The sequence below is a fragment of the Salmo salar genome, chromosome ssa02 (genome assembly GCF_905237065.1).
Source record: "Salmo salar chromosome ssa02, Ssal_v3.1, whole genome shotgun sequence".
Lineage (NCBI taxonomy): Eukaryota > Metazoa > Chordata > Actinopteri > Salmoniformes > Salmonidae > Salmo > Salmo salar.
Window position 1 is genome coordinate 15532844 of NC_059443.1, and position 22219 is coordinate 15555062.

Genomic DNA, 22219 nt, shown 5'->3' on the forward strand with positions numbered 1-22219 from the left:
TCCTCTCCATCCACCAGATACCTCTCCTCTCCTCTCCATCCACCAGATACCTCTCCTCTCCATCCACCAGATACCTCTCCTCCCCATCCACCAGATACCTCTCCTCTCCTCCCCATCCACCAGATACCTCTCCTCTCCTCCACATCCACCAGATACCTCTCCTCACCTCCACATCCACCAGATACCTCTCCTCTCCTCCCCATCCACCAGTTACCTCTCCTCTCCTCCACATCCACCAGATAGATGCCTCTCCTCCACATCCACCAGATAGATATCTCTCCTCTCCTCCACATCCACCAGATAGATACCTCTCCTCTCCTCCACATCCACCAGATAGATACCTCTCCTCTCCTCCCCATCCACCAGATAGATACCTCTCCTCTCCTCTCCATCCACCAGATAGATACCTCTCCTCTCCTCCACATCCACCAGATAGATACCTCTCCTCTCCTCCACATCCACCAGATAGATACCTCTCCTCTCCTCTCCATCCACCAGATAGATGCCTCTCCTCTCCTCCACATCCACCAGATAGATGCCTCTCCTCTCCTCCCCATCCACCAGATAGATGCCTCTCCTCTCCTCCCCATCCACCAGATAGATGCCTCTCCTCTCCTCCCCATCCACCAGATAGATGCCTCTCCTCTCCTCCCCATCCACCAGATAGATGCCTCTCCTCTCCTCCCCATCCACCAGATAGATGCCTCTCCTCTCCTCCCCATCCACCAGATACCTCTCCTCTCCATCCACCAGATACCTCTCCTCTCCATCCACCAGATACCTCTCCTCTCCATCCACCAGATACCTCTCCTCCCCATCCACCAGATACCTCTCCTCTCCTCCCCATCCACCAGATACCTCTCCTCACCTCCACATCCACCAGATACCTCTCCTCTCCTCCCCATCCACCAGTTACCTCTCCTCTCCTCCACATCCACCAGATAGATGCCTCTCCTCTCCTCCACATCCACCAGATAGATGCCTCTCCTCCACATCCACCAGATAGATGCCTCTCCTCTCCTCCACATCCACCAGATAGATGCCTCTCCTCTCCTCCACATCCACCAGATAGATACCTCTCCTCTCCTCTCCTCTCCATCCACCAGATAGATACCTCTCCTCTCCTCTCCTCTCCATCCACCAGATAGATACCTCTCCTCTCCTCTCCTCCACATCCACCAGATAGATGCCTCTCCTCTCCTCCCCATCCACCAGATAGATGCCTCTCCTCTCCTCCACATCCACCAGATAGATGCCTCTCCTCTCCTCCCCATCCACCAGATAGATGCCTCTCCTCTCCTCCCCATCCACCAGATAGATGCCTCTCCTCTCCTCCCCATCCACCAGATAGATGCCTCTCCTCTCCTCCCCATCCACCAGATAGATGCCTCTCCTCTCCTCCCCATCCACCAGATAGATGCCTCTCCTCTCCTCCCCATCCACCAGATAGATGCCTCTCCTCTCCTCCCCATCCACCAGATAGATGCCTCTCCTCTCCTCCCCATCCACCAGATAGATGCCTCTCCTCTCCTCCCCATCCACCAGATAGATGCCTCTCCTCTCCTCCCCATCCACCAGATAGATGCCTCTCCTCTCCTCCCCATCCACCAGATAGATGCCTCTCCTCTCCTCCCCATCCACCAGATAGATGCCTCTCCTCCCCAACCACCAGATAGATGCCTCTCCCCTCCCCAACCACCAGATAGATGCCTCTCCTCTCCCCAACCACCAGATAGATGCCTCTCCTCCCCAACCACCAGATAGATGCCTCTCCTCCCCCCCAACCACCAGATAGATGCCTCTCCTCCCCCCCAACCACCAGATGCCTCTCCTCTCCTCCCCAACCACCAGATGCCTCTCCTCCCTCCTCCCCAACCACCAGATGCCTCTCCTCTCCCAACCACCAGATGCCTCTCCTCCCCAACCACCAGATGCCTCTCCTCCCCAACCACCAGATGCCTCTCCTCCCCAACCACCAGATACCTCTCCTCCCCAACCACCAGATACCTCTCCTCCCCAACCACCAGATACCTCTCCTCCCCAACCACCAGATACCTCTCCTCCCCAACCACCAGATACCTCTCCTCCCCAACCACCAGATACCTCTCCTCCCCAACCACCAGATACCTCTCCTCCCCAACCACCAGATACCTCTCCTCCCCAACCACCAGATACCTCTCCTCCCCAACCACCAGATACCTCTCCTCCCCAACCACCAGATACCTCTCCTCCCCAACCACCAGATACCTCTCCTCCCCAACCACCAGATACCTCTCCTCCCCAACCACCAGATACCTCTCCTCCCCAACCACCAGATACCTCTCCTCCCCAACCACCAGATACCTCTCCTCCCCAACCACCAGATACCTCTCCTCCCCAACCACCAGATACCTCTCCTCCCCATCCACCAGATACCTCTCCTCCCCATCCACCAGATACCTCTCCTCCCCAACCACCAGATACCTCTCCTCCCCAACCACCAGATACCTCTCCTCCCCATCCACCAGATACCTCTCCTCCCCATCCACCAGATACCTCTCCTCCCCATCCACCAGATACCTCTCCTCCCCATCCACCAGATACCTCTCCTCCCCATCCACCAGATACCTCTCCTCCCCATCCACCAGATACCTCTCCTCCCCATCCACCAGATACCTCTCCTCCCCATCCACCAGATACCTCTCCTCCCCATCCACCAGATACCTCTCCTCCCCATCCACCAGATACCTCTCCTCCCCATCCACCAGATACCTCTCCTCCCCATCCACCAGATACCTCTCCTCCCCATCCACCAGATACCTCTCCTCCCCATCCACCAGATACCTCTCCTCCCCATCCACCAGATACCTCTCCTCCCCATCCACCAGATACCTCTCCTCCCCATCCACCAGATACCTCTCCTCCCCATCCACCAGATACCTCTCCTCCCCATCCACCAGATACCTCTCCTCCCCATCCACCAGATACCTCTCCTCCCCATCCACCAGATACCTCTCCTCCCCATCCACCAGATACCTCTCCTCCCCATCCACCAGATACCTCTCCTCCCCATCCACCAGATACCTCTCCTCCCCATCCACCAGATACCTCTCCTCCCCATCCACCAGATACCTCTCCTCCCCATCCACCAGATACCTCTCCTCCCCATCCACCAGATACCTCTCCTCCCCATCCACCAGATACCTCTCCTCCCCATCCACCAGATACCTCTCCTCCCCATCCACCAGATACCTCTCCTCCCCATCCACCAGATACCTCTCCTCCCCATCCACCAGATACCTCTCCTCCCCATCCACCAGATACCTCTCCTCCCCATCCACCAGATACCTCTCCTCCCCATCCACCAGATACCTCTCCTCCACACTCCCCCTTTTCCTAGAAATGAAAGGGTTAAGCGAGGCTGGGTAATGGGAGCTGACGTGGCAGACCTGACAATCTTTTTAAACATTGTTTTATGAGCCCAAACAACCAGGAAGTGTCTGTGTGAGGAGGGTGAAATCCAATAGCAGTAATGGCATTATGGAGGGATGGAATTAGAGGACAAATGAAGGAGAGGCACATGTCACTCTCTTCTCTAATCAACGTCACCCACAACCATTCATCAGACAAACCACATTACACCACACGTGCAAATGTCTACTTAGTTATTTTTATATCTAACAGATGGTCTTTCTCCACACATCCAAGAGATACATAACAGGTTGGGGCCAACAAGTACATTACAATATGTTGTTTTTAGTGCTCCCTACATCTCTATGTCACTGCTCACATACACACTGTAGAGAGCGACAGAGGGGTACAGGTGAGACTAGAGGGCATCACACAAACTTTCAGAGGTGAGAAACAATGTTCAACTTTTCCTCATTAACTTCAAATCAAAACCCAATTTGTCATTACGTTCTATTGAAATGAGGTGTGTTCAATGTGTTAGAATGTGTGTGTGTGCCAGCCCCCAGACCTGTGCACCTGTTGGCATTCTCTCCTCCATTAAAAACAATCCTGTCTCATTAGTGGAATCAGAGCAGACATGGTCCGTTCCCTAATCCTGTCCCCCCTGCCCCCCCAACCCTCAGTCTGATTGACTCAGACATGGAGATGAGATGAGCAGGATCCCAGGCTCTAATTGAAGAGCTGAATTAGTGATTATAGCCCCCCCTCCACACACACCTCTTGCTTCGGGGCACATTTCCTTTAATGCTCATTTCCGAGCACAAATGTCACACTCCCATCATGCCACAGGCTCTCATTAGCATTTCTGCATTTACACAGTGCCCGATAACCACGCAGACACAGCCTGCGCAACGCGATAAAGGTTCCCCTCTCGGCCAGCGCGGTCAGATAAATCTTCCCCCTCTGAGCCCTGTGTGAGACACCAGGGGGAACTAAATAACAGACAGTCTCCAGAACACCTCTCACAGGTACACTACACTGGCAGAAGTGCTCAGTCTCCATCTCGGTCACTGTCCTTCTCTTTTCACATTTTACACTCTCTTCCTGTTCCTGTCACAACAGTCACTTCTAAAGCCCTGCTAGGTGTTGTGAGGGAGGTGTGTCCTGACCTCCACCACGTCCCAGTGGTGTGTGAACTGCTCCAGGGGGGTGGGGTAGAGGCTGAGGGGGGAGAGGGGGGAGGGAGGGAGCACGCTGTCATCCCCAGCCTCCTGCAGGGTGGACAGCTCATCAGATGAAAACCCTGAAAGAGAGAAAGATTGGTCAGTTTTCTTGGAGTGTACTTCTTCATGAACCTGAAGGTTCATCACATCTGTTGACCAGATATCAGTGAGACAGGAAATGTGAGGGCGGAGCCTGACCTGTGAGGGTGGAGAACAGGAAGCTGATGTAGTCAACATCACGCAGCGTCGCGTCCTGAGACCCTACTGACCAGCCACTCAAAGAGGACCTGAAACACACACAGGTTACTATGGAGTGAGAAAGAGGAGGGTCTGGAGAGTTGGTGGAGGATGGAGGATTGTTCCAGTTTGTTGTCTGACCATATGATCACACCTATGTCTATTTCTGTAGGCTTACCTGGAACTGTCCACATCACACAGAACTGAGTTTCCCCCGAGCAGACAGACAGACAGACAGACAGACAGACAGACAGACAGAGAGAGACAGAGAGAGACAGAGAGAGACAGAGAGAGACAGAGAGAGACAGAGAGAGACAGAGAGAGACAGAGAGAGACAGAGAGAGAGCGAGAAGGGTGGAGGTGAGGAGCAAGGGGGGGGTCAGAGATAAATACATGGTGTGTTCTGAAACAGAGACGTGACAACAGGACAATATTCCCATCCTTCCTTGACGTCTCTGCCATATTCCACTGCCCCAACCCCTAGTCTCTACACACACACACTGCCCCAACCCCTAGTCTCTACACACACACACACACACACACAGCCCCAACCCCTAGTCTCTACAAACACACACTGCCCCAACCCCTAGTCTCTACACACACACACACACACCACTGCCCCAACCCCTAGTCTCTACACACACACACACACACACACACACACACTGCCCCAACCCCTAGTCTCTACACACACACACACACACTTCCCAAAACCCCTAGTCTCTACACACACACACACACACACACACACACACCTCCCAAAACCCCTAGTCTCTACACACACACACCTCCCAAAACCCCTAGTCTCTACACACACACACACACACACACACACACACACCTTCCCAAAACCCCTAGTCTCTACACACACACACTTCCCAAAACCCCTAGTCTCTACACACACACACTTCCCAAAACCCCTAGCCTCTACACACACACACTTCCCAAAACCCCTAGCCTCTACACACACACACTTCCCAAAACCCCTAGCCTCTACACACACACACTTCCCAAAACCCCTAGTCTCTACACACACACACCTCCCAAAACCCCTAGTCTCTACACACACACCCAAAACCCCTAGTCTCTACACACACACACACACTTCCCAAAACCCCTAGTCTCTACACACACACACTTCCCAAAACCCCTAGTCTCTACACACACACACTTCCCAAAACCCCTAGCCTCTACACACACACACTTCCCAAAACCCCTAGCCTCTACACACACACACTTACCAAAACCCCTAGCCTCTACACACACACACTTACCAAAACCCCTAGCCTCTACACACACACACTTCCCAAAACTCCTAGTCTCTACACACACACACACACACTAAAACCCCTAGTCTCTACACACACACACACTTCCCAAAACCCCTAGTCTCTACACACACACACACTTCCCAAAACCCCTAGTCTCTACACACACACACACACACTTCCCAAAACCCCTAGTCTCTACACACACACACACACACTTCCCAAAACCCCTAGTCTCTACACACACACACACACACTTCCCAAAACCCCTAGTCTCTACACACACACACACACACACACACTTCCCAAAACCCCTAGTCTCTACACACACACACACACACACACACTTCCCAAAACCCCTAGTCTCTACACACACACACACACACACACACTTCCCAAAACCCCTAGTCTCTACACACACACACACACACACACACTTCCCAAAACCCCTAGTCTCTACACACACACACTTCCCAAAACCCCTAGTCTCTACACACACACACTTCCCAAAACCCCTAGTCTCTACACACACACACTTCCCAAAACCCCTAGTCTCTACACACACACACTTCCCAAAACCCCTAGTCTCTACACACACACACTTCCCAAAACCCCTAGTCTCTACACACACTTCCCAAAACCCCTAGTCTCTACACACACTTCCCAAAACCCCTAGTCTCTACACACACTTCCCAAAACCCCTAGTCTCTACACACACACACACACACTTCCCAAAACCCCTAGTCTCTACACACACACACACACACACTTCCCAAAACCCCTAGTCTCTACACACACACACACACTTCCCAAAACCCCTAGTCTCTACACACACACACACACACCACACACTTCCCAAAACCCTTAGTCTCTACACACACACACACTGCCCAAAACCCCTAGTCTCTACACACACACACACTTCCCAAAACCCCTAGTCTCTACACACACACACACACCACTTCCCAAAACCCCTAGTCTCTACACACACACACACACTTCCCAAAACCCCTAGTCTCTACACACACACACACACTTCCCAAAACCCCTAGTCTCTACACACACACACACTTCCCAAAACCCCTAGTCTCTACACACACACACACACTGCCCAAAACCCCTAGTCTCTACACACACACACACACTTCCCAAAACCCCTAGTCTCTACACACACACACACACTTCCCAAAACCCCTAGTCTCTACACACACACACACACTGCCCAAAACCCCTAGTCTCTACACACACACACACACTGCCCAAAACCCCTAGTCTCTACACACACACACACACACTGCCCAAAACCCCTAGTCTCTACACACACACACACACACTGCCCAAAACCCCTAGTCTCTCACACACACACACACACACACACACACTGCCCAAAACCCCTAGTCTCTACACACACACACACACACACACACTGCCCAAAACCCCTAGTCTCTACACACACACACACACACACAACACTGCCCAAAACCCCTAGTCTCTACACACACACACACACACTGCCCAAAACCCCTAGTCTCTACACACACACACACCTTCCCAAAACCCCTAGTCTCTACACACACACACACCTTCCCAAAACCCCTAGTCTCTACACACACACACACACTTCCCAAAACCCCTAGTCTCTACACACACACACACACAACTTCCCAAAACCCCTAGTCTCTACACACACACACACACACTTCCCAAAACCCCTAGTCTCTACACACACACACACACACCTTCCCAAAACCCCTAGTCTCTACACACACACACACACTTCCCAAAACCCCTAGTCTCTACACACACACACACACACTTCCCAAAACCCCTAGTCTCTACACACACACACACACTTCCCAAAACCCCTAGTCTCTACACACACACACACACTTCCCAAAACCCCTAGTCTCTACACACACACACACACCTTCCCAAAACCCCTAGTCTCTACACACACACACACACTTCCCAAAACCCCTAGTCTCTACACACACACACACACTTCCCAAAACCCCTAGTCTCTACACACACACACACACTTCCCAAAACCCCTAGTCTCTACACACACACACACACTTCCCAAAACCCCTAGTCTCTACACACACACACACACTTCCCAAAACCCCTAGTCTCTACACACACACACACCTTCCCAAAACCCCTAGTCTCTACACACACACACACACTTCCCAAAACCCCTAGTCTCTACACACACACACACACCTTCCCAAAACCCCTAGTCTCTACACACACACACACACTTCCCAAAACCCCTAGTCTCTACACACACACACACACCTTCCCAAAACCCCTAGTCTCTACACACACACACACACACTTCCCAAAACCCCTAGTCTCTACACACACACACACACACTTCCCAAAACCCCTAGTCTCTACACACACACACACACACTTCCCAAAACCCCTAGTCTCTACACACACACACACACTACCCAAAACCCCTAGTCTCTACACACACACACACACTTCCCAAAACCCCTAGTCTCTACACACACACACACCTTCCCAAAACCCCTAGTCTCTACACACACACACACACACACACTATCCCAAAACCCCTAGTCTCTACACACACACACACACTTCCCAAAACCCCTAGTCTCTACACACACACACACCTTCCCAAAACCCCTAGTCTCTACACACACACACACACTTCCCAAAACCCCTAGTCTCTACACACACACACACACTTCCCAAAACCCCTAGTCTCTACACACACACACACCTTCCCAAAACCCCTAGTCTCTACACACACACACACACTTCCCAAAACCCCTAGTCTCTACACACACACACACTTCCCAAAACCCCTAGTCTCTACACACACACACACTTCCCAAAACCCCTAGTCTCTACACACACACACACACACACTCCCAAAACCCCTAGTCTCTACACACACACACACACACACACAAACCCCTAGTCCACACACACACACACACTCCCAAAACCCCTAGTCTCTACACACACACACACTTCCCAAAACCCCTAGTCTCTACACACACACACACACACACACATCCCAAAACCCCTAGTCTCTACACACACACACACATCCCAAAACCCCTAGTCTCTACACACACACACACACTCCCAAAACCCCTAGTCTCTACACACACACACACATCCCAAAACCCCTAGTCTCTACACACACACACACATCCCAAAACCCCTAGTCTCTACACACACACACACACTTCCCAAAACCCCTAGTCTCTACACACACACACACACTTCCCAAAACCCCTAGTCTCTACACACACACACACACACTTCCCAAAACCCCTAGTCTCTACACACACACACACTTCCCAAAACCCCTAGTCTCTACACACACACACACACACTTCCCAAAACCCCTAGTCTCTACACACACACACACACACTTCCCAAAACCCCTAGTCTCTACACACACACACACCTTCCCAAAACCCCTAGTCTCTACACACACACACACTTCCCAAAACCCCTAGTCTCTACACACACACACACATTCCCAAAACCCCTAGTCTCTACACACACACACACTTCCCAAAACCCCTAGTCTCTACACACACACACACTTCCCAAAACCCCTAGTCTCTACACACACACACTGCCCAAAACCCCTAGTCTCTACACACACACACACTGCCCAAAACCCCTAGTCTCTACACACACACACACCTTCCCAAAACCCCTAGTCTCTACACACACACACACACACACCTGCCCAAAACCCCTAGTCTCTACACACACACACACACCCCTGCCCAAAACCCCTAGTCTCTACACACACACACCACTGCCCAAAACCCCTAGTCTCTACACACACACACACACACTGCCCAAAACCCCTAGTCTCTACACACACACACACACACACACCTGCCCAAAACCCCTAGTCTCTACACACACACACACACCTGCCCAAAACCCCTAGTCTCTACACACACACACACTGCCCAAAACCCCTAGTCTCTACACACACACACACTGCCCAAAACCCCTAGTCTCTACACACACACACACCTGCCCAAAACCCCTAGTCTCTACACACACACACACACCACTGCCCAAAACCCCTAGTCTCTACACACACACACACACACTGCCCAAAACCCCTAGTCTCTACACACACACACACACACTGCCCAAAACCCCTAGTCTCTACACACACACACACACCTGCCCAAAACCCCTAGTCTCTACACACACACACACACACCTTCCCAAAACCCCTAGTCTCTACACACACACACACACACCTTCCCAAAACCCCTAGTCTCTACACACACACACACACACCTTCCCAAAACCCCTAGTCTCTACACACACACACACACCACTTCCCAAAACCCCTAGTCTCTACACACACACACACACACTTCCCAAAACCCCTAGTCTCTACACACACACACACACCTTCCCAAAACCCCTAGTCTCTACACACACACACACACTTCCCAAAACCCCTAGTCTCTACACACACACACACACCTTCCCAAAACCCCTAGTCTCTACACACACACACACACTTCCCAAAACCCCTAGTCTCTACACACACACACACACTTCCCAAAACCCCTAGTCTCTACACACACACACACACTTCCCAAAACCCCTAGTCTCTACACACACACACACACTTCCCAAAACCCCTAGTCTCTACACACACACACACACTTCCCAAAACCCCTAGTCTCTACACACACACACACACTTCCCAAAACCCCTAGTCTCTACACACACACACACCACTTCCCAAAACCCCTAGTCTCTACACACACACACACTTCCCAAAACCCCTAGTCTCTACACACACACACACACATCCCAAAACCCCTAGTCTCTACACACACACACACTTCCCAAAACCCCTAGTCTCTACACACACACACACTTCCCAAAACCCCTAGTCTCTACACACACACACACACTTCCCAAAACCCCTAGTCTCTACACACACACACACACTTCCCAAAACCCCTAGTCTCTACACACACACACACTTCCCAAAACCCCTAGTCTCTACACACACACACACTTCCCAAAACCCCTAGTCTCTACACACACACACCCTTCCCAAAACCCCTAGTCTCTACACACACACACACACTTCCCAAAACCCCTAGTCTCTACACACACACACACTTCCCAAAACCCCTAGTCTCTACACACACACACACACTTCCCAAAACCCCTAGTCTCTACACACACACACACTTCCCAAAACCCCTAGTCTCTACACACACACACACTTCCCAAAACCCCTAGTCTCTACACACACACACACTTCCCAAAACCCCTAGTCTCTACACACACACACACTTCCCAAAACCCCTAGTCTCTACACACACACACTTCCCAAAACCCCTAGTCTCTACACACACACACACACACACACACACACACACACACACACACACACACACATCCCAAAACCCCTAGTCTCTACACACACACACACACACACATCCCAAAACCCCTAGTCTCTACACACACACACACATCCCAAAACCCCTAGTCTCTACACACACACACACACATCCCAAAACCCCTAGTCTCTACACACACACACACTCCCAAAACCCCTAGTCTCTACACACACACACACACACATCCCAAAACCCCTAGTCTCTACACACACACACACACTTCCCAAAACCCCTAGTCTCTACACACACACACACACTTCCCAAAACCCCTAGTCTCTACACACACACACACACACTTCCCAAAACCCCTAGTCTCTACACACACACACACACTTCCCAAAACCCCTAGTCTCTACACACACACACACACACTTCCCAAAACCCCTAGTCTCTACACACACACACACACACACTTCCCAAAACCCCTAGTCTCTACACACACACACACACACACTTCCCAAAACCCCTAGTCTCTACACACACACACACACACTTCCCAAAACCCCTAGTCTCTACACACACACACACACACTTCCCAAAACCCCTAGTCTCTACACACACACACACACCTTCCCAAAACCCCTAGTCTCTACACACACACACTTCCCAAACCTCCACACACACTTCCCAAAACCCCTAGTCTCTACACACACACACCACTTCCCAAAACCCCTAGTCTCTACACACACACACTTCCCAAAACCCCTAGTCTCTACACACACACACACACTTCCCAAAACCCCTAGTCTCTACACACACACACACACACTTCCCAAAACCCCTAGTCTCTACACACACACACACACACACTTCCCAAAACCCCTAGTCTCTACACACACACACACACTTCCCAAAACCCCTAGTCTCTACACACTTCCCAAAACCCCTAGTCTCTACACACTTCCCAAAACCCCTAGTCTCTACACACACACACACACACACACTTCCCAAAACCCATAGTCTCTACACACACACACACACTTCCCAAAACCCCTAGTCTCTACACACACACACACACACACACTTCCCAAAACCCATAGTCTCTACACACACACACCCTTCCCAAAACCCCTAGTCTCTACACACACACACACACACACTTCCCAAAACCCCTAGTCTCTACACACACACACACACACACACACTTCCCAAAACCCCTAGTCTCTACACACACACACACTTCCCAAAACCCCTAGTCTCTACACACACACACACACTTCCCAAAACCCCTAGTCTCTACACACACACACACTTCCCAAAACCCCTAGTCTCTACACACACACACCACTTCCCAAAACCCCTAGTCTCTACACACACACACTTCCCAAAACCCCTAGTCTCTACACACACACACTTCCCAAAACCCCTAGTCTCTACACACACACACACACACACTGCCCAAAACCCCTAGTCTCTACACACACACTGCCCAAAACCCCTAGTCTCTACACACACACTGCCCCAACCCCTAGTCTCTACACACACACACACTGCCCAAAACCCCTAGTCTCTACACACACACACTGCCCCAACCCCTAGTCTCTACACACACACTGCCCCAACCCCTAGTCGTGTGTGTGTGTGTGTGTGTGTGTGTGTGTGTGTGTGTGTAACACTACCCCAGAGAAACACTGGGTGTCTCACAAATACACACACACTTGCTGGCGATGCACACTGATGACATCATGCAAGGCTGGATGCATGTGAGAAATCACTGGCAAACCACAGCATGACCAAACAGCACAACATTAAGCTCACACACAACAGCACACTAAAGGACCAACACTGACATCTAGAAATTCCCATCAAGTACCATCAGCGTCAGGCCTTGTTATAAACCATGAGCTCATGACACTAATCTTGTGCCACAACCCTCGACGTGCCTTAATTGGTTGATTGTTTGATTCCATTAAGGTGGCGAACCATCGGTCTGCTGTCTCCCCTCTCTAACTGGGAACGACTGACAGCTCTCTCTCTCACACACACACTTTTATGAATTGAAAATTCTACTCAGAACATTTTTAAGTGCAAGAGAAAAGATGTCAAACCGTAAAGACCACGTGATGTTGGGCTGCCCTGGATATCATCTACATGTTGAGGATGAAACCTCAACGGTCAAACCTTGTTTAACTTTAAACCACATGACTCACATTTCTGTTACACAGGGATCATGTAAGAACCTCAGTCTGTAGCTTTGGGAGGTTGCTGGGGTTACCTGAGGTGTATGATGCGTATGAGGGAGGTTGCTGGGGTTACCTGAGGTGTATGATGCGTAGCTTTGGGAGGTTGCTGGGGTTACCTGAGGTGTATGATGCGTATGAGGGAGGTTGCTGGGGTTACCTGAGGTGTATGATGCGTAGCTTTGGGAGGTTGCTGGGGTTACCTGAGGTGTATGATGCGTAGCTTTGGGAGGTTGCTGGGGTTACCTGAGGTGTATGATGCGTAGCTTTGGGAGGTTGCTGGGGTTACCTGAGGTGTATGATGCGTAGCTTTGGGAGGTTGCTGGGGTTACCTGAGGTGTATGATGCGTATGAGGGAGGTTGCTGGGGTTACCTGAGGTGTATGATGCGTAGCTTTGGGAGGTTGCTGGGGTTACCTGAGGTGTATGATGCGTAGCTTTGGGAGGTTGCTGGGGTTACCTGAGGTGTATGATGCGTAGCTTTGGGAGGTTGCTGGGGTTACCTGAGGTGTATGATGCGTATGAGGGAGGTTGCTGGGGGTTACCTGAGGTGTATGATGCGTAGCTTTGGGAGGTTGCTGGGGTTACCTGAGGTGTATGATGCGTAGCTTTGGGAGGTTGCTGGGGTTACCTGAGGTGTATGATGCGTATGAGGGAGAATGCTGGGGTTACCTGAGGTGTATGATGCGTAGCTTTGGGAGGTTGCTGGGGTTACCTGAGGTGTATGATGCGTAGCTTTGGGAGGTTGCTGGGCTTACCTGAGGTGTATGATGCGTATGAGGGAGGTTGCTGGGGTTACCTGAGGTGTATGATGCGTATGAGGGAGGTTGCTGGGGGTTACCTGAGGTGTATGATGCGTAGCTTTGGGAGGTTGCTGGGGTTACCTGAGGTGTATGATGCGTAGCTTTGGGAGGTTGCTGGGGTTACCTGAGGTGTATGATGCGTAGCTTTGGGAGGTTGCTGGGGTTACCTGAGGTGTATGATGCGTATGAGGGAGGTTGCTGGGGTTACCTGAGGTGTATGATGCGTAGCTTTGGGAGGTTGCTGGGGTTACCTGAGGTGTATGATGCGTAGCTTTGGGAGGTTGCTGGGGTTACCTGAGGTGTATGATGCGTAGCTTTGGGAGGTTGCTGGGGTTACCTGAGGTGTATGATGCGTATGAGGGAGAATGCTGGGGTTACCTGAGGTGTATGATGCGTAGCTTTGGGAGGTTGCTGGGGTTACCTGAGGTGTATGATGCGTAGCTTTGGGAGGTTGCTGGGGTTACCTGAGGTGTATGATGCGTAGCTTTGGGAGGTTGCTGGGGTTACCTGAGGTGTATGATGCGTAGCTTTGGGAGGTTGCTGGGGTTACCTGAGGTGTATGATGCGTATGAGGGAGGTTGCTGGGGTTACCTGAGGTGTATGATGCGTAGCTTTGGGAGGTTGCTGGGGGTTACCTGAGGTGTATGATGCGTAGCTTTGGGAGGTTGCTGGGGGTTACCTGAGGTGTATGATGCGTAGCTTTGGGAGGTTGCTGGGGTTACCTGAGGTGTATGATGCGTATGAGGGAGGCAGCCAGGCCGGCAGAGACGCGTCCCGCAGTGCAGCAGCGACTCAGATTGGCCAACAGACCCTGTGACATCACAGGCAGGAAGTAGAGTAGCTGGACCAATCGCTGCTGAGACTCAGCCGGTAACAATACCACACTGCCCTCCTGTGGGTCTACACACACACACACACACACACACACACACACACACACACACACACACACACACACACAAACTCTACAACAGTGGTTCTCAACTGGTTGTCTCAGGACCCATATTGAACCAGGTTGTCTCAGTCTTGACCCAATATTCGCATCGAGAAAAATAGTCAAAATACAATTTGGAAAACTATTTTTAATTCTATATTGATATTAAATGTAGCAATTATATGACAAGGGAACAACATTCCCACCTCTTTCATTCTCAATAATTACATTTTGCCCATATTCTTGATTAAGAATTTAAATAAACTCACTGGTTTGAGACCACAAAATCAACTAAAATGCTGCTAAAAGCGTTATATAAAAAAATACTGTGATTGAAGAACACTTTTTCAGAGATTAAATTACTTAGAAATGTACATTTATTATCAACTCTAAACACTTTCTACCTTGTTAAAGTCGTTAAAGTTCACCAGTTTGGCTGCTCTACACATCACTAACTACAGCTCATACACTATAGCAGAGGATGGTAACTGTGGTCCTGGAGAGCCTGAGTTCCTGTCCAACACACCCCATCATTAGAATCACCTGTACCCATCAAGTCACTGATTAGCTGAATCTGGTGTGTTAGTGCTGGGCTGGAACAAAAGCTTGCACTCCTGTACCTATCCAGGAGCATGGTGTTGTAAACACACACACCGTACCTAGCAGCAAGGAGCCAATGGTGACGTAAAGAGTGAATGGACTATCCATCACCAGTTTATGGTCTAACAAAGAAAATCATCAGACAGAGATAAAGAGAGGGAGATAGAGAGAGTAGTAATGATCAGATCGTCTGTATTATGTTATGTTGGCTGCTGACGCACATTGCTGATGTCACAGACCATTCAGACAAACAGAGTCTTGTGATGGTGAATCGCCCACTCTGTCTTCTCTGGGACCTTTAATCATAACACAAACCCCCTCACCAGTTCTGTCTTCTCTGGGGCCTTTAATCATAACACAAACCCCCTCACCAGTTCTGTCTTCTCTGGGACCTTTAATCATAACACAAACCCCCTCACCAGTTCTGTCTTCTCTGGGACCTTTAATCATAACACAAACCCCCTCACCAGTTCTGTCTTCTCTGGGACCTTTAATCATAACACAAACCCCTCACCAGTTCTGTCTTCTCTGGGGCCTTTAATCATAACACAAACCCCCTCACCAGTTCTGTCTTCTCTGGGGCCTTTAATCATAACACAAACCCCCTCACCAGTTCTGTCTTCTCTGGGACCTTTAATCATAACACAAACCCCCTCACCAGTTCTGTCTTCTCTGGGGCCTTTAATCATAACACAAACCCCCTCACCAGTTCTGTCTTCTCTGGGACCTTTAATCATAACACAAACCCCCTCACCAGTTCTGTCTTCTCTGGGACCTTTAATCATAACACAAACCCCCTCACCAGTTCTGTCTTCTCTGGGACCTTTAATCATAACACAAACCCCCCTCACCAGTTCTGTCTTCTCTGGGACCTTTAATCATAACACAAACCCCCCTCACCAGTTCTGTCTTCTCTGGGACCTTTAATCATAACACAAACCCCCTCACCAGTTCTGTCTTCTCTGGGACCTTTAATCATAACACAAACCCCCTCACCAGTTCTGTCTTCTCTGGGGCCTTTAATCATAACACAAACCCCCTCACCAGTTCTGTCTTCTCTGGGACCTTTAATCATAACACAAACCCCCTCACCAGTTCTGTCTTAGCTTATATTACAACATAGGTGCCCTCCACCACTAACAACCTCCACCCCTTTTAACTGATACTCCTCCAACATGTCTCTAGCTTGTACAACATGCTCCCCTCTCTCTCCTGCTATGTTCAGATGGACCTTTACTGCCCCCCTGTGGAGAAACACAGAAAATAGCTCCAAAAGGTACATTGTCTTTTGTGTCTTTTCTAGTATGGCCATTTAGTGACTACCTGTTTAGTAACGATCTGCCCGACTGTTATAAGTGGAGCTTCACGTGTGTGTTTTTGTTGTTGTATATACCGTAGAGCTTGCATACAGGTGTGTGTGTGTGTGTGTGTATTCACCGTAGAGCCTGCATGCATGTGTGTGTAGGGAGTTCAGCAGGGCCTTGTTCCCGCGGGAGGCAGCAGCCTGGATGGAGAGGAGGAGCCTGTCTGAGAGGGCAGGGTTACGGTGGCCCAGCTGGGACAACTGGAGCGGTAGAGCAGCCAGCCACCGAGACAACACTCTACTCCTGAAGGGGGAGACCGAAGAGGAAGACATTTAGGAGCAGAGTAGTCTACCCTGCAGACTTGGTTATTTGGTACAGTAAACACTACAACGTGTGTGTTACCTGGCGATGTGTGTGTGGTTGTGTTCCTGTAGGTACAGTCTGCTGTAGAAGGAAAGTAGCAGTGTTCTGGTCTGCAGATTCAGGTTCATCTGCTGGTACTGAACATACACCGCCTGTAACAGGTCCTCCGTCACCGCTACACACACCACCGGTTAGGACGCCAGACATGTGGACACCACGTTAACTCATAACCGCACCCTGACAGCCCACACAAACACACACACACAGTCTTACCCCTGCTGCGTTGTGTGATGACCATTCTCCAGACAGTCTCCAGGAGTGTATGCAGGTGTCTCTGGCTCAGCTTGGCCCCACTGGACAGAGTCTCTTGGACAAACCCTCTCAGAGGCATCAGCCACTCAGCATCGGGCTCCTGGGCTGGCCCCTCCCTCTGGCCGAGGGTAACCATGGAAACCATGACCTGGCAGAGCAGCACGTTCAGAGCCAAGGGTTCCACTGTCTGCCCTGGGATTGTAGGGGCCTGCTTACTCCTGACACACCACACCCAAACACACACACTTTTAATTATGTCCCCCCCAGTCATTTTGTGCTGATATAATATATCATAATTACTAATAGCTCAAACTGTTCAATGGTCAGAGCAAATGTTTAGGAAGAAAACAGAAAGCGCTGTTTGTCCTAACTGCTAACAGCTGAAATTGAACAGTGGTTCTACGACTAAGCAGAGCATTCAGTTGACTATAGACCAGATGTTCTCCCCCCAGAGTTTCTCTCACGACCCGATTTTCAAATCAGGCGACACATATGGGGTGGCGACCCCTAGTTTGGGAAACGCTGGAGAACCTACACATACACCAAGGGCCCTAGCACCACCTCACCTCTTGGGGTCCGTCTTCCGCCTTTGTTTAGGAGTGTCCAGATTTCCATAGGGGAAGTTCTTCATGAAGTGCTGCTTAAAATCCCCCAGGTACTCACTGCGAAACCACGCATCCTAAACACACAAACACCACTGTTAATAGAACAAAGGTAACCACACATGTTATACTGAGAGAGAACGCCTGTGTGTGTGTGTGTGTTACCAGTGTTTCCTGGTGTTCTCTCTGTGGCGCCAGCTTGTGTAGCAGCTGTAGTATGGAGAGGACCTGGTACATCAATGACATGGCGTCGGGGGTGAGGAGATGAGCACTGTCAGTCTTGCTCCGGTCGCTGGCACTAGCCTCTACCCAGACGTCTAGTAAAAGGGGCACCAGGGTGGAGGCAAAGCCCCGTACAGCCTCCCCTGTGCCCAGCCCCTCACTCACCCCAGGCTCAGTCTCCGGCCTACAAATAAAGTGGAGGAAAGGGACAGATGATGAGCGGGACAGATGATGAGCAGGACAGGAGAGTGAATCAGCAGAGTATGTGTGTGTATATGCTTGTTAATGAAGTGTGTTTGTGATGTGCGTACCTGAGTTTGAAGGTGGAGTGCGGAGTGGGCGTGGCTCCTGAATGTTCAAACACCTGAAATCCGCCTTTTTTGTAGGTAAGCTCCTCCCAGTTGAGCTCCAAAGGTACGTTAGCTCCTCCTTGTCCATTCAAAACACTGAACATGTCACCTGAGACACATGCAACCCCCTCCTCCCCTCGCCTCTCCTCAACTACCGCCTGAAGAAAACGCCACAGTCTGGAAAACACACAAACAAAGGTCACGCCAGAAAAATATATGTACACACCAATAGGATACTGCTAACTTATTGCAAGTGTATGAGTACCTGAACAGCACTGTGAGTCTCCACTGCTGACCAGTCACGTTCCTGTTAGGGTTGACTGACAGGGCCCAGCTCCTCCCCTTCCCCTCCTGCCCCTTCCTTGCCCCGCCCCCGGTACTTCTGTGCGAGATCAGCTCCAGGAAGTTGGTGAGCAGCAGGGCGGGACGAGCGGCCAGCAGGGCAGGATAGTGGTCCAGCAAAACGTCGAGGACCTTCAGGGCATCCTCCTGGATACCCGTCTCGATGTGGGTCATGGCACAGGAGAGGTGGGCAGAGAGGAGAGGGAAGAATGGAGACGTCCGCTCCGCTGGCACACTCTGGGCTATGAACCTGAGCAGGGCACGGAGAGGGTAGAGGTTAAAGGTTAGGGAGGTGCACAAGTAGCAGGAGAGTTTCTGGTTCAAATCTCATATTGGGTAGGAAGGTGCGACAGTAGAAGAACTGGCATTAAGGCATTTCTCCAAGGACTGTGCTGCTCTCAAGTGGTGTATGGTTTTGTGGGGGTTGGAGAACAGACACTGTGGACACTGTGTTAACAAACCTCCAAACGAGCTTCAATGCCATACAACTCTCCTTCCGTGGTCTCCAACTGCTCTTAAAGCAAGTAAAACTAAATGCATGATCTTCAACTGATCACTGCCCGCACCTGCCCGCCCGTCCAGCATCACTACTCTGGACGGTTCTGACTTAGAATATGTGGACAACTACAAATACTTAGGTGTCTGGTTAGACTGTAAACTCTCCTTCCAGACTCATATTAACCATCTCCAATTTAAAATTAAATCTAGAATCGGCTTCCTATTTCGCAACAAAGCCTCCTTCACTCATACTGCCAAACATACCCTCGTAAAACGGACTATCCTACCGATTCTCGACGATGTCATTTACAAAATAGCCTCCAACACTCTACACAGCAAACTGGATGCAGTCTATCACAGTGCCATCCATTTTGTCACCAAAGCCCCATTTACTACCCACCACTGCGACCTGTATGCTCTCGTCGGCTGGCCCTCGCTACATATTCATCGCCAGGCTCCAGGTCATCTACAAGTCTCTGCTAGGTAAAACCCCACCTTATCTCAGCTCACTGGTCACCATAACACCACCCACCCGTAGCACGCACTCCAGCAGGTATATCTCACTGGTCACCCCCAAAGCCAATTCCTCCTTTAGCTGCCTTTCCTTCCAGTTCTCTGCTGCCAATGACTGGAACAAACTGCAAAAATCACTGAAGCTGGAGACTCATATCTCACTCTCTAACTTTAAGCACCAGCTGTCAGATCACTGCACCTGTACATAGCCCATTCAACTACCTCATCCCCATACTGTTATTTATTTTGCTCCTTTGCACCCAAGTATCTCTACTTGCACATTCATCTTCTGCACATCTATCACTCTAGTGTTTAATTGCTATATTGTAATTATTTCGCCACTATGGCCTATTTATTGCCTTACCTCCTTACTCCATTTGCACACACTGTATATAGATGTTTCTATTGTGTTATTGACTGTACTTTTCTTTATCCTATGTATAACTCTGTGTTGTTGTTTTTGTCACACTGCTTTGCTTTATTTTGACCAGGTCGCAGTTGTAAATGAGAACTTGTTCTCAACTGGTCTACCTGGTTAAATAAAGGTGAAATATATTTTTTTGTCATAACAAAATATTTGTCTAACCTGAGCAGGCGTGTGGCAGACATCCGCACATTTGGGTCCTTGTCTGTGAAGACAGCAGCAGCCTCGCTGAGCAGACTGAAGAGGTGTTGGTCTAACTCTGAGGGGTGAAGGGTCAGCAGCTCCCTCAGTCCCACAAGAGCTCCCTGTTTCACTGTACCACTGTAGTGATGCAGCTGGGACAACAGGTCCTAGAGGAGGGGAGGCACACAGCATAAGGTACAGTAGAGGAGTGTGTGTGTGTGTGTGTGTGTGTGTGTTACCTACCTTGATGTTGAGCTTCCTGTGTGTGGTGAGTGCATTAGCATCTTTCTTCAGCTGTTCAGTTAGGTTTATTCCCTTGGTACGGAAGTTGATGTTGGTGGCGTTGTCAGCTTTAGGCTTAGTCTTCCCCACCTTCAGCTTGACCTTCTGGAAGTCATCCTGCCTCTTCTTCTTCTTGCACTTGGTCATCTCTGCTGGATTGGACTATCTGTGGAGAGAAACATGGGGAACATCTTAAATTGCAACCAATTCTCTAATATAGTGCACTACTTCTGTTCTGACCAGAGCCAAACAGGGTTGATGTTGATGAAGTGGTTCACTATATGGGGAATATGGTGCCATTTGATACAATAACGAAGTGTGTGCTAGTGCTGGACCAGGAGACCACAATCACAGTGGGCAGCAGTGAGTTTGCAAGCCAGCATGCTATCGGCTCTTACACAGAATCTATAAGTAGTAAACCAAGAATAATTGATTGCGTTTTGAAACGTAATAATAATACCCACGTGTGTTGACTGTCAGAAATAATTGTGCATGCAGTAGCGTTCCCGCGCCGAATGTAGCTTTTGAAGACGGTCAATTAGCAAAACCACGCTCTTGTTGTTTCTTTACAAACATGGGCCTTTCTCTTTGATACGATAACTAGCTAAGCTGTCTTCACATTTGCCTGCAACATTTGTTTGTTTTTTCCTGTTCTCAATTTCACGTCTACATATATCAGTGTTTTATTGCAACGTGTAAAGGATACATTTCAAATGAAAAATGTATGTCGTTATTATCTTTTA

General features: G+C 50.0%; 1 protein-coding gene across 1 annotated transcript in view; it reads right to left on the bottom strand.

The window, feature by feature from the left end:
• tex10 (testis expressed 10) overlaps positions 1-22176 on the bottom strand; it is a 30831-nt gene extending 8655 nt beyond the window's left edge. Inside the window, exons 1-13 of the mRNA XM_045712902.1 lie at positions 21941-22176; positions 21438-21642; positions 21174-21361; positions 19500-19826; positions 19196-19411; positions 18828-19068; positions 18627-18739; positions 18022-18278; positions 17788-17923; positions 17519-17688; positions 15270-15447; positions 4812-4900; positions 4560-4693 (exon numbers count right to left, since the gene is read on the bottom strand). Of these exons, the coding sequence (XP_045568858.1) occupies positions 4560-4693; positions 4812-4900; positions 15270-15447; positions 17519-17688; positions 17788-17923; positions 18022-18278; positions 18627-18739; positions 18828-19068; positions 19196-19411; positions 19500-19826; positions 21174-21361; positions 21438-21623 (2235 nt within the window). The 5' untranslated portion in view covers positions 21624-21642; positions 21941-22176. The remainder of the gene's footprint in view (positions 1-4559; positions 4694-4811; positions 4901-15269; positions 15448-17518; positions 17689-17787; positions 17924-18021; positions 18279-18626; positions 18740-18827; positions 19069-19195; positions 19412-19499; positions 19827-21173; positions 21362-21437; positions 21643-21940) is intronic.
• Positions 22177-22219: the final 43 nt, after the last annotated feature.